Below are 13,287 nucleotides of genomic sequence, written 5' to 3'. Positions count from 1 at the left end.
ATTATGTTAAACATATTCATGTAATCATCTTTATAATACTTGTTTTATTTTTTTATTTTTATAAAAAACTAGTTTTATTTCAGCCCAAATAAATTATTGGTGATTTTGGTCCAGTTTAGATTAAAATATTGTCGGGGTGTTAGTAACATGACTGCCAACTGTACAGACTTGCCTTAAAGGGACTTTACTATAAAGGTGGATATGAGGACTATGCCATGTGTGATCATTTATCTGTGTGTGTGTCTGTTTTTCTCTGTTCAGTCTTCCGGAAATGTGTGGGTGACTCACGAGGAGATGGAAAACTTGGCAACCTCGGCCAAAATGGTTAGTCCATCTGGGTGACTCCCTTGTGCCCGCGGTGCCATGCATATGCCACGCTTCCGCAGCCCTCACAACCCCCAGCCTGCTGCCCCTGAATCCACCCCCATCTCCCTCTGCCCTGCAAACTACCCAAAGAGTGCGCTTATTAAACCTTTTGCATGTTTCTGTGTGACTGCTGTCCTGTTGCTTTGCAAAACTATGCCATATTTAACTGAATTTGCAGTAACTTAGTAAAAAAAACACAGCTGCTTGTTGTGCACTTCATCTGCTCTGACTGGACTGAACTTATTTAGCTGGAAGAGAGCATTGTTAACACTCTCCTCTGTGCTCTAACACGCTGGCGCTCTGGTCTTTGACTGACAGGAGAATGAGGAAGGAAGCTGGGCTCAGGTGAGAGAGCAACCGAGAGCCTTCCAATGACCTCTTTTATATGGTCTTCATTTTCCATTTTAAAAATCTGTCAGTAGTATTTATGGAGTATGAAAGAAATGAAGTGTAGTTTCACTTAAAACGTAGTTTCAAGTAAAAAAAAAACTTTGTTACTTTTATCTAAAAATAAAAAGTATTTTTATGTGCCAAAGTGCACTTTTTTATTATTTTATTCATAGAATATGGTTTATATATTTGTAATGTGTGTGTGTGTGTGTGTGTGTGTGTGTGTGTGTATATATATATATATTAGGGGTGTAACGATACGCGTATTCGTATTGAACCGTTCGGTACGACGCTTTCGGTTCGGTACGCGGTACGCATTATGTATACCGAACGGTTCGTTGGAGTAATTAATTATATTTGAAAAAAAAAAGAGAGAGAGAGAAATATAATGATATGCGTTCAACAAGGTAGCCCAATAACCCAAACAACGTAACAGGCAACGCCCCTGACACTCCCGAAGAAGAAAAAAACACCATCTTATATGTTTATGTTAGGCTACTCAGCAGGCGCTCGCTCACTCAGTACGCGCTGAAGGCTCGTTGCAAAATAGCCAATGCGTTTAACAGACTAGAAATGAGAAGATCCTCCAATAACCAACAGGTCTGGTGTTTGGGTGCACTTTGGATTCCCTTTAAGCTATAATGGTGATGGCAAGAGAGTGGTGGATAAAAAAACAACGGTATGTCGCATCTGCAACATGACAGGGTACACCAGCGGAAAAAAAAAAAAAAAAAAAAAAAAACTGGGATATATGCGTCAGTACTATCTGGGAAAAGACGAAAAAAAGGAGAAACATGCACGCAGCAAACTATCCCTGCAGCATTTAGACACTATAGCTTACAGGGAATCCAACCCAAACACCAGACCTGTTGGTTATTTTAGGATCTTATATTTCTGGTCTGTTAAAGGCATTCGACCTTTTGCAACGAGCCTTCAGCGCGTGCTGAGTGAGCGAGCGCCTTAGGGGCCGTTCACATATCGTGCCTAAAAACGCATGGAAAACGCTAAGCGCGTCTTTCTCCTCCTTTCCAAAGCGCTCGGGCAGAAGCGCTCATGAGGCGTCTGTCTTTGCTAAGCAACAATGACGTGCTCTCTCCATGAGACGCGGAAATTTCAGCGAAGGATAAATGGATTTGCAGCTCTAAAAATCGCTTGCAGTAGCTCTGCTACTAAATTTATTTCAAAATTGCAATCCATATACAACTATGATCAGCTGATCCTTCATCTTGGCTGAGCTCTCAACGTTGTTACGGGAAAGGATGAAGCTGATTGGTTAGTTCTTGTCACATGACCCGCGGTGCGCTTGCGGCATTCTGAAAAGTTGAGATGTTTTTACATTTTGCTGTATCTAAAACGTATCGAACCGAACCGAACCGAACCGTGACATCAGTGTATCGTATCGAACCGAACCGTGAATTTTGTGAACCGTTACACCCCTAATATATATATATATATATATATATATATATATAAAGATAAATTATTTATATATGAACATTAATTATTTTAAATTAAACATAATAAATAAATATATATATATATATATATATATATATATATATATATATATATATATATAAACATTACTTATAAATATTTTAATATATATGTTTATAGAAACATCAATTATTAGTATGTTTTAGATTAAAATGTATTAATTTTTTATATTATTAAATGATGTAAATGTATATGTTGTAACTATAAATAAAAACAGTGTATATATACATATATATATATATATATATTTAATTTAAAGATTTTTTTTAATACATAATTAAAAAATTATATTATATTATACAATTTTTTTTAATGCCGGAAAAACGTTGGTGTGTGTGTATTTATTAATGTTTGTATATATCTTTATTTTATTCTTTTTCTTTATTTTGTTTCTTTTACATTTATGGTTCTCTGTATAGGATCTAAATAAAAATGACTGAACTAAACCCATGTAAGATCCAGTTGTCGTACACAGTGAAATAATATCTTTTTTTCTTTCTCAGACGCTAGCCTATGGTGACATGAACCATGAGTGGATAGGGAACGAGTGGCTGCCCAGTCTCGGCCTGCCTCAGTACCGCAGCTACTTCATGGAGTGCTTGGTGGACGCCCGTATGCTGGACCACCTTACTAAGAAAGACCTGCGGACGCATCTCAAGATGGTGGACAGCTTCCACCGGTCAACAATAGGATTTACTTTTTGAATAACTATTCATTTTAATATCCAGACTTTATATTGAATGGTATGTGCATTATATCCTTTCAGGGCTAGTTTGCACTATGGCATCATGTGCTTAAAAAGGCTGAACTATGACAGGAAGGAGCTGGAGCGAAGAAGAGAGGATTTTCAACATGATATCAAAGGTATGAATAAATTAACTATGATTAACACTCTCTGGATTCCTTACTTTACTTAAGTTATGAAGGGAAGAGCACTATCTAGTGGCCGTACCTGTTATCTGCATTTTGGTGGCAGGAATGTGTGAGGTCAACAGCTGAGCTTTTTAGTGTCAAATTCATTTAAAGGGACGGCGCCCGGCTGAACTTCAGCATAACACATGAACTTGACACAGCTGTCACAGCTTTTTAAAATCTTTCATCTTCATCGCTAAAGACACACGCACCAACTGCTTAAGACACACACACTTAAGCACATTACGCACGGGATTGTACAAACAGAAAGCAGGCTAGCCAGCTGTGCGAAATGATCATGCTCCACATATACTGTTACCTAAACACAGATATTTCCAGTACTGTTATAAACACAGACCCCTTCGAAGATTCGCTTCATTAATGTTTACTGCATGGGTTAGAGGTGGTCTTTTCATTCTGTTATCACAGTATATCACGGAAACTGTATATCACAATACACAAGTTGTTTCAATAGTTGTATGCGTCTTAACATATGAAATATAAAACTTTTTGTCGGCCAAACCCCTAGACATAAAATATTTCATTGAAGTATCACCCTTTGATTTTAAGGTGTATATAATGGAAGTCATTTGAGTCAGTTTAATATGAAACCAATGAACCATTTTGTGTCTAGCTGAGGTAATAGCAAATGCATGTATTGTTGTCGCTCCCAGATACCCTGGTGTGGACCAATGATCATGTGATGCAGTGGGTTCAGAACATCGGTTTGAAAGAGTACTGTAATAACCTGCTGGAAAGCGGTGTGCATGGAGCTCTCATTGCCCTAGATGAGACGTTTGACTTCAGCAGCTTGGCCCTCATTCTACAGATCCCCATGCAGAACACTCAGGTGAGGAACACACATGATGTTTAACAGCAGTTTAAAGACACTAGCTGGCCCATTCTGTTCTAGCATAGAAAACTAACTAAGTTGATTTAGTGGTTCAACATGCTTGTGGTCTTTCCAAAGTCCTGTGTATCTGTGTCTTCCAGGCCAGGCAGATTCTGGAGAGGGAATTTAACAACCTCTTAGCATTGGGAACAGATCGGCGCCTGGAAGAGGTTGGTAAACATTTGGATTATTTTTGAATTTTTTTGCAGGACACTACAATTTTGTCTTTTGTCATATGCCCACTTTGCAGTATACTTATGTTTATTGAATGTTTAATGAAGCCAAAAGCCTGTAGCTAAAGAATGTAATAAATACGTTTTTTTTATTTTATTTTTTGTCTTCTGAATGGGGCAATAATGAATAACCTGCAGAATATAGACTAGATTTTTTTAATGTACGGATGTCTACAGTGAAAAAACATCTAGAGTTTTTAATGCAGCTTTTCAAAGCAAAGTTTTTTAAATGAAACAGAAATGTAAAATATAAAAATAAATGTATTGTAATGTTAAATGAGACAGGAAGTAAAAATGTATTCATTTATTTATGTTGTCTTTGTAACAGCTTTTTTAAAGTGAAACAAACATAAAATACAAATATTTAAATATTTTAATTTTAAATGTTAAATGAGACTGAAAGTAAATATAAATATTTATTTATTTTGTTTATTTTGTCTTTGTAACAGCTTTTTTAAAAGTGAAACAGAAACATAAAATACAAGTATTTATTTTTTATTCTGTATACAGTGTATCAGATTTTTCAAAATGAAACAGAGCTAGAACAACTAGAATATTTATTATTTTATCTGTTTTATTTTGAATTGATTCTGTATCTGTTTAACAGTTTGTTTGTTTCAAATTAAAAAGAAACATTTTCTTTTCAATTCTTACTTGTTTCAAAATGGCCATTTTGGGACACAACAATGAGTCTGCAGCCTGTCTCTCCTGAAGAAGCAGCCAGGATTTCACTGCTCATCATTAATGTTGACATTTATTCCCTGTAGAACTAGGAAATTATCATTGTGCTGTGTTACTCGCTTCTCTGTTACCATATATGAAATAACACGGATGAGATGTTGGCACAGTCATGGTTTTGAACAGTATCTGAACTCAGTTGTTGTGATGTCATTCCTTTCAACAGTGTGATGACAAGTCTTTCCGAAGGTCTCCATCGTGGCGTAAGCGCTTCAGGCCGAGGGACGGCCAGGGCCTGGGTATGATGCCAGGGTCCATAGAGACTCTTCCCGCTGGCTTCCGCCTCAACACCATGTCCATTCCCCCCTCGATGGCTGCTGTGCCCAAGAAACAGCTGCAACCAGAAGGTAGAAAGGGGGGGCAGGGTGTTTTCCAAGGGTGAAGTGAGTTCAGCATTGCCATTAACACGTTGCTCTTTAGTGGTTGCAGTACAGTACTAACAAGTAGGGCCTTCTCTAACTCTATTACAGTTTATTTTACAGTACTAATTGCGAAACATGAATGCATTTGACTGTGAAAGCATGTGTTTAAAGTAACTAATATTAATGGCACAGGACAGGGTCATTCAGCTTGTGTCACTGCATGTTTTCTCCCCTCTGTGTCTCTGTGGTTCAGCAGCCGGTCCCCCGGCCCCGCAGAGACTAGACCCCTCAGCTGTCAGGACTTACTCCTGCTAACTTGCTTTTACTAATCACTGCACTCACACTAACAGGTAAGCTGGACACTGCAGCCTCTCTGCTCAAATAGAGATGTTCAGAGATGCTCAGTTTCATTTTCGTTTAGTACACGATTGGTCAGTTATAGCTTAAGTACCTTAAACTTCTATAGAACAGAGAATTGAGTGAAAGTTCATATAATCCACTAGGAACCACCTAGTAACCAATCAGAACATGCAGCAACTGTATAGTAACTGATTGCATTATTGCATTACATTATTTGATTTAAATTTTCAGTGTCCTTTCATATATTTATATTCAGTTTCGTGGATTATATGAACGTGAGCTCGTAGCCTTTTTTCTCTTTACATTATTTATTCAGTTAGATATTTTGTGTAATTATAAGATGATTAAATGTCACATTTTACTGTATAATTATGTCCGTGTTCTTTTGGGTTTGATGGTACAAGTTAAGCACAATCATTAGAATTTGTAACATAATGTCGGTTAACACAAAGAACTATTAACTAAAGTAGAAATTGCAGTTACACAAATGGGCCATTCACACAGAAAGCATCTTTTCATTACAGTTCTTTTAGGGAAACATACTCTAAAGCAGCCTGTTTGACAGTTACAGTTGCATCTTCTGCATGACACAGCATTCTAAAAACACAGTGCTCAAGTTAAAAGAAATTAAACTTTAGCTTTATCTATTCTTTTTTCATTCTACTGCCCTGTGTTTTAGTCCAAAAACACATTCTGTCTGAAACACACTTATAAGTTGTTGACACAGGCGTTCTGCTTCTAAGTTATTTTTCTATGCAAACGTGGTAGATATCTTGTGTCTTTTGCAGCAATCTAGAAGATTGACTTAGCTTTTTTTCTTTCTTTTTTTCCACTGCTCAACATTTCACCTATACACATGCGCTACATTGCATTGAGCTCTTGCATCTTTTGCATTGTTCTGCTTATAAAACAGCACTCTAAAACATTTAAAGAAGCCCAACTTAAAAAAAAAAAAAATTGCATTTGTTTTATTCGACTGCACTCTGTATGGCATTTTTAAAGGCAAAAATGCATTCTTAGTGTATGGCTCATTACACCAGACATGCATACCAGCATCTAGACAGTTTAAAGGCTGAATGTTAAGCTCTTAATTTTATAAAAGCATGAATTCCTATATAAAAAAGCATGATGATTTGTAGGTGTTGCCATGAAGTTAAGAAGTAGTAGACAGCTTGTTTTTACACTGTCTTGACTTACATTAACTTGTATCGAACCCTGAATATGCTTCTGTTATTTTTTTTTTTTTAATAAATATAATTATGCTTCTGTTATCTTCTTATTTTCCTGCTAGTGCATTCCCACTACCTGTACGGACACATGCTTGCGGCCTTTCGAGAATGAAATATGCCAAAATCTGGGGACACCTTGAAAGGATGAGGGAAGGGTTAACCTCCACCCCTCCCCTGTCCTCAACAACACCAGAGCTTTCTTGGACACCGTGCAATAGAGGGGGCCAGAAAGGTGAATTTTGAACTCTGAACGTGTGGAACGCATAGCAGAGAAACCTCGTCCTATCAGTCGTTTCCCAGTAATCCCGGTTCTATAGTCTTTGTGGTGGTCGTACTTAACTGGTGTACTTGGCCCTGTAGTCTGTCAGTGCTATAGTCTGCTCCTTTGGGTGTGCCATTGGCATTTTACTATATAAGGCTTTCTCTCCTTTGGTTATGCAAAATATTAATCAACGTCTCTGTATATATGAAAAACAGAAAATTATGCTCTTATGTTTTCTATGGAAATATATATCAGACTTGTATATGGAGATGAATATATCATATGAATTTTAAAGTCTCGGTTGTGACTGTTTCCTGTCGGGTAGACAGCTCCGTCTGCTAGGACGGTGTTGTATAGTCGGTGTCTTACACCAGTGGTGACTGGAGAAACGTGCGTTTGTGTTCACATCAGCAGTGCTTATCCACGTAATACACTTCCAGGACTCCGAGATCGTATAAAGCCATGATGCTAAATATTGTCGAGCATCAGGGAAAGCAATAGACTTCAGTTCACTTAGCATCAGGAGAGGAAAAAAGAAATGAAAAAAAGTAGGACCTGTGAACAAATGTGATCTTCGCCGCTTGAAATTCAGCATTAAAACGGGAACAAATGATTCTCGATCAACCTGCCTACCAAACTGGTTAAGAGCGCGTGTCAGTCTTTTAGGCATTTCTTGTTTTTCTTTCTTTCTTTTTTTTTAAGACCAATATTTTCTGTAATTCACAGGATGTATCGTGCTATTGTGGCAGCTACTGTACTGTGTGGAAATGTATGTATGTGTATTATAAGTGGTACACAATCCTGACAAATCATGTTCTTTAAAAAGTGCTCTCTGTTTAAAAAAAAGTAAAAAAAAAAAAGTAGTAGTATTAATGTGACTTTTTTTCTTTCTTTTTTTTATACACAAAAAAAAAAATCATTGTCATTCTTAAAATAATTAAAATCTTATTAAATGAATGATTGATGATCAAGTCTTGTTTGTGCTGTGTGGGTCACTGTTGGCATTGGGGCGTCCGGTGGAGCATGCATGCCACTAAACTTGACAATCACTGTAGCATCTTTTGCCTCTTTCTCGCTCTCGGTCATCATTACCACAGATCTGAAGGAATATATCACCAGTCAAACACTTGAACTTGAAATCCTGTGGTGTGCTGCTCTTTTTTAAGCCTCGATATGCCAATTGTGCCTAGCCTTTCACAGCCAGTTTAGTTGGTTCTGCGTTTTTTTTTTTTTTTTTTATGTTCGGCGTGCTCGCTGAATATCTGTTAGATTTTTTAATGGCTTGCTAAAAAAAATGCCTTGATGAGGACCAAGCGTTTCCCTGATGCGATGGTGGTGGAGTAACTGAAGCCTCTTGCTTTGCAGCGTGTTCTTCTGTGATGGTCATTTTTACGCCGATTTGTTTCTGTAGCTCTTGACAGTAATGTGAACTGTGAAACAGGTGCAGGTCTCTCTCTCTTTCTCTCTCTAGCCCCCTCACAAGCTCTTTCTCTTTTGTGTGCATGTAAGGTTTAATGTGTGTGTGTAAATAGCTGATTTATGTATATAATTCTGTATAGAGTAGATGCCGATTCCACATAAAGCATGTGGTTGAACAAGTGAGATTTTTCTTTGAATGTGATGTTTGTTTAGTACCGCTCAGCTGCTGAGGTTCACTTTACATGTAAAAAGCTGTCACAAATAAATAATTATATATGAATATATAAAATAAATATTTACCTTATGTATTATAAATCATTTCATGGACTTTTATTTGTTGTGTTTGGTGCTTTCTTGCACACAAGACTAAAACCAAAGCCATGTTTTAGAGATTGCTGGGGGGGGGGGACACCAACTATAAATTAGATGATCAAATCATTAAGTAAAAAAAAATAATTAATAATAATATATACAAATACACAACAATCTTTATTATAAAAGTCAAATAAATTATTCCAAACACACCGAAAAATACAAAATAAAATAACAAAACCACTCTGTAGAAAATTAGGAACATATTTACATGACTGGCATTCAGAGCTAGTTTAAATTAAGCAGAAATTGGTCAAAACCAAAAGTTAAACATTGGACCCACAAATGTGTTTTTTTGTTGTTGTTGGTAAGCATAAAGCACACACAAACAGAATGGAAAAAAATATAGGAATCAAGAGAGAAAAAGGACAAACTATGAACTTATGAATCGGCCTGTCTGAAGTTTAAGCAGGAATTAGGCTGATCTGAAATTCATTCTTATTCCCACAGAGATAAGAAACATTTGGAAATATAATCATATGGACCTCAAGACTTGTCTGGAAATTAAGCCCTCCAAGGCTTTTATGACATTTTAAAGCTACTCCATTCACCTTTGGGGTTACAGATAGTGCTGTTATGGTCAGTGAAAGCTGGTCTGAACATAACGGTGGTGTCACCCTCCTCATTTATTTGCTTATGTCCACTGAATAAGAGACCGGAGTCACGTCTGTTCCTGTAATGCTGTCCACAATAGACGTCAGAGACCTCAGGTTGGTTTGCTCTGAGGACTCGTCATTCAGGAGATCTGAGGGAATTGGAGAACTCTGTCACGTGTTTGCATGGCAAGTCCTTTAGACCTCACTTTTTAAATGCTCAATGGAAGATTTCAATTGTCAGGCTAGTTAGTGTAGATGTGGTAGTCTTACCCCCATGGGTGGAGCTGTAGGCGTTGGCGCAGTGCTCAGACGCACTGCTCCACTCCGGACTGCTACAGCAGGTGCTGCCAGAGCCCTGGTCGCTAGAGGACGACATCTGTTCCACACAAACACACACACTACTGTCAGTCACATCACCAGCCATGAATCATGCTCTGCACACGGCAACCTTTTATCCTTCACACATTCGGTTTGATTGATTTTATATGGGCAGTCTAATGTTTTTAAAAACTGAAAATTAAAAAAATATATATTTAATTGAAATGAAGAAGTAATTTTAGAAGAAGAAACTTTTTTTTTCTGACTTTTGTCAAATATTCTCACTTAATGAATGAGGAAATCATATTTGATCATATTTAAATTGAATGTTGATTTTAAAAAGTCCTTCATTTTTTTTTCACCAAGTAATATGCATTAAGGTTTAAATTTCTGATTTTACCAAGAAATAAAATCAGTTATTATAAATATGACAAAATAATTGTATTAAACATTCAGTTTATTTCAGTGCATTCGGTCATCTTGTCATTGAGTGAATGACAAAATATAGCTGAATGTTTTTGTTGTTGTTTTTTGTGAATATTTGTGAATGGGTTGATTTTCAAAAGAAATACGGGTCAATTAAGCACCCACAAAATTACATTATGTCAAAGAACGTCTGCTTAATTAATGTAAAGCACTTTCCAATGACCTTGTCCTGTTTGACAGCGTGTATGTCACATCTAAAGCCCATCGTACACCTGCCCTTGATTTCCCAAGCTTCACTCACCCCTTGAGGAGCTGCGGCTCTGTAATGCATGTTTCCCTGCTCGTGCTCCTGCTGGTTGAGAGAGCTGACCAGCGCCTGGAGTCTCTCGATGTACTGGATGGCGCTGCGCAGGATTTCCACCTTGGGCAGCCTCTGGTTGGGATTCATGAGCGTGCTCCTCTTAAGAGCCTCAAAGGCCTCGTTGACTTTCTTCAACCTCCTCTTCTCCCTCAAAGTGGCGGCTTTCCGTCGATCCATGGTGACCGACTTGCGCTTACACACCTTGCAGGCCCAGGGCAGACACTGACCCGGACAGTGCTGCTGCTCTTGGTGAGGGGACATGGACAGACCGAGGCTAGGAGATGGAGACGGTTTGTCCTCCAACCCCACTCCGTTTGACAGCAGCCTTCCATCACCACACAAGCCCACCATGGAGCTTCGGTCCTGATATCCTGCTTGGTCGAAGCCTCCGTTCAGCCTCGACTGGAAGAAGTTATCACCGCCTTCGTAAAAACGCTGGTCTGCGAAGAAGTAGGGATTGGTCTCGAAAAGCTCCATGTCTTGCTGGAATTAAGAGTCCACCGGCTCTGCTCTGTCTTCTCTGAAAGCGTTATAGGTCCTTTGCGGTTCTTGCGAGCGTGTGTGGGTGTTTCCCCCCGGAGCTGAGCTCGTGCTGAAGAAGATCTGTGGACGACAACTGCTCCACACCAACTGCAGTGGTGGCATTTAAACTCTCTGCCTGGTGTTAGATCAGTAGGTTAAATATAGCCAGGGCTCTGAGAAACCTGACCCTGCGTTTAGCTGTTGCCACACATCTAAACTTTACATCTCTTTTCATTCCCCAATCTTCTGGGGATTTGGGACCAGTTTGCTTTCGAGAATGGCGACAGGCTGCTGTTGAAAGTCCAGGAACATGATCTGAGTGCCATGGAAATCAAACAGACTACAGCAGATATGAAAGATCCACTACGGCTCCTTAATTAACTGCTCTAAATCCTTGTCAGACAGTATCACCTTCTCTTCCAAAGCAGAAAAATGTGGCACACTTACTATCAACAGTTCGATGTTTCTATTACTTGGACACACACACACACACACACAAGGTTCAGAAAATGACTGTCTTAACAAAAGCTGAAATATATAATATCATGCATTATAATATATATATTTCAGTTTTTGGTATGCCAGTCTTATTCTGAACCTTTCTCAATCATGATTTACTTATTTAGTAATTTGATGTTGTTAATAACAATAATAATAATAATAATGCATTTTATTATAAAAAAAAAAGAATTATAGTAAATAACAATAATAAAATATGAATACAAGTGTTTGATAATGTAATAATAATTATTATAAATGCATTAATAACTCAATCTTATATTTTGTGAATATAATAAATATAAAAGTAAAATTAATGTATATATTATGTATAATATTATATATTTCAGCTTTTGTTATGCCAGTCTTTTTCTGAACCTTTCTGATTTGCTCATTTGCTTATTTAGTAATAATTTGCTGATGTTAATAATAATAATAATAATAATAATAATAATAGTAATGCATTTGTATTACAAAAATAAAATAATACAGTATATAACTTATTAATAATAATATATTAATATAAATGTTTAATAATGTAATACCAAAAAGAACAATTATAAATGTATCAACTCAATCTTATAATATGCTGGGATAAATCACATTTTAATATATAACATAATATAGAACATTCTAAATTGGTCACTTTGTGAAATGTCCGTCATTGGTTCAGTAAGATAGACCTTTGTTGTCCCTGACCCCAAAAAGTGAGGTAGGCTCTCCGGACTCTGGAAATCCCTGATGGGCTCGTCTGGGCTCATTGCTCACATGCTAATTCAGAGGAGCTTCCGCTATGTCCCATAATGAATCCACAGGCTTATTTATGGTTACTGACACTACCACAGCTATTCAAGGTTCATGTAGTAGATGGCCAAGGGGGTTTTTCACCATGATATTTTCCTAAGTGACAGTATGCTGAACACTTCTACTGTTATACGTGAAAGTGTCCCTTAAAAACTGTGACTATTTTTCTTAAAAAAATAGAATTAGGGGACCTATTTCTGAACTCAAGGTACCTTATGTCCAGTACTGGTCCTAAACTGGACGCCCCGCGGTGCTCTCGTCATGGTAACCCAAGCTTCCATCCTTGGCAGGATTAGGAGGCTGTGCAGTTGGCTGTCAGGTTAAAATGTGATGGATGATCACTGATGGTTGAGGAGCACAATGGGGCCTCTGTGGCTGTCCAGGCTGCAGGAGAGCAGTGTGTCCGAGTCACTCACCCCGGACCTTCCCTCAGCCTACTGTCAGCAGAAACAGAGGATGGCAGGGTGACAGGTCCATGAAACCACACACACCACCCAGGAACTCTTCCTGAAGAGGAAAGCACTTTCTCAGCATTTTTGGTAAAGAGGTCAGGTTGCTAATGATATAACACAGTTGTCTTGCTCAAAAGGTGTGTCCCAAATAAGAATGTCTGTGATAAAAACTTTTGTAAATAAATAAATAAATCTGAGAAATGTATATCATTCTTTGTATTCACATTGGTTTCATATAGTTCAGAATAACATTATACAGTAAAAAAAAAAAAAAAAAG

The 13,287-nt window shown here is 37.7% G+C and overlaps 2 protein-coding genes across 13 annotated transcripts in view; one reads left to right on the top strand and one right to left on the bottom strand.

Annotated features, from left to right (window-relative positions):
* Positions 1-8,975, top strand: part of ppfia4 (PTPRF interacting protein alpha 4) — an 86,928-nt gene extending 77,953 nt beyond the window's left edge. For 4 of the 12 annotated variants that reach the window (XM_052569977.1, XM_052569968.1, XM_052569971.1 and 1 more), the window contains 9 exons: positions 262-324; positions 685-711; positions 2,757-2,932; positions 3,020-3,117; positions 3,840-4,015; positions 4,159-4,227; positions 5,195-5,375; positions 5,644-5,740; positions 7,042-8,975. In XM_052569977.1, the coding sequence (XP_052425937.1) occupies positions 262-324; positions 685-711; positions 2,757-2,932; positions 3,020-3,117; positions 3,840-4,015; positions 4,159-4,227; positions 5,195-5,375; positions 5,644-5,705 (852 nt within the window). In that variant the 3' untranslated portion in view covers positions 5,706-5,740; positions 7,042-8,975. The remainder of the gene's footprint in view (positions 1-261; positions 325-684; positions 712-2,756; positions 2,933-3,019; positions 3,118-3,839; positions 4,016-4,158; positions 4,228-5,194; positions 5,376-5,643; positions 5,741-7,041) is intronic. The other 8 variants (XM_052569969.1, XM_052569976.1, XM_052569972.1 and 5 more) reach the window with 4 other exon arrangements.
* A 155-nt stretch (positions 8,976-9,130) lies between these two features.
* On the bottom strand, positions 9,131-11,393 carry LOC127967845 (myogenin-like). The gene is made up of 3 exons (XM_052568577.1): positions 10,674-11,393; positions 9,899-10,004; positions 9,131-9,777 (listed from the first exon to the last, which is right to left on the bottom strand). The coding sequence occupies exons 1-3, from the start codon at positions 11,208-11,210 to the stop codon at positions 9,659-9,661; spliced, it is 762 nt and encodes a 253-aa protein (XP_052424537.1). The 5' UTR covers positions 11,211-11,393; the 3' UTR covers positions 9,131-9,658.
* Positions 11,394-13,287: the final 1,894 nt, after the last annotated feature.

The sequence above is a fragment of the Carassius gibelio genome, chromosome B11 (genome assembly GCF_023724105.1).
Source record: "Carassius gibelio isolate Cgi1373 ecotype wild population from Czech Republic chromosome B11, carGib1.2-hapl.c, whole genome shotgun sequence".
Lineage (NCBI taxonomy): Eukaryota > Metazoa > Chordata > Actinopteri > Cypriniformes > Cyprinidae > Carassius > Carassius gibelio.
This window is presented reverse-complemented; position numbering and strand designations above follow the sequence as displayed.

What these genes read in the sequence shown, in the direction of transcription:
- LOC127967845 (XM_052568577.1), bottom strand. Translation starts at nt 11,210, where the DNA reads ATGGAGCTTTTCGAGACCAATCCCTACTTCTTCGCAGACCAGCGTTTT. An exon ending in GAGCCGCAGCTCCTCAAGGG is followed by an intron (nt 10,005 to 10,673) that starts GTGAGTGAAGCT and finishes TGTGTGGAACAG; the next exon opens with ATGTCGTCCTCTAGCGACCA. An exon ending in CTACAGCTCCACCCATGGGG is followed by an intron (nt 9,778 to 9,898) that starts GTAAGACTACCA and finishes CAATTCCCTCAG; the next exon opens with ATCTCCTGAATGACGAGTCC.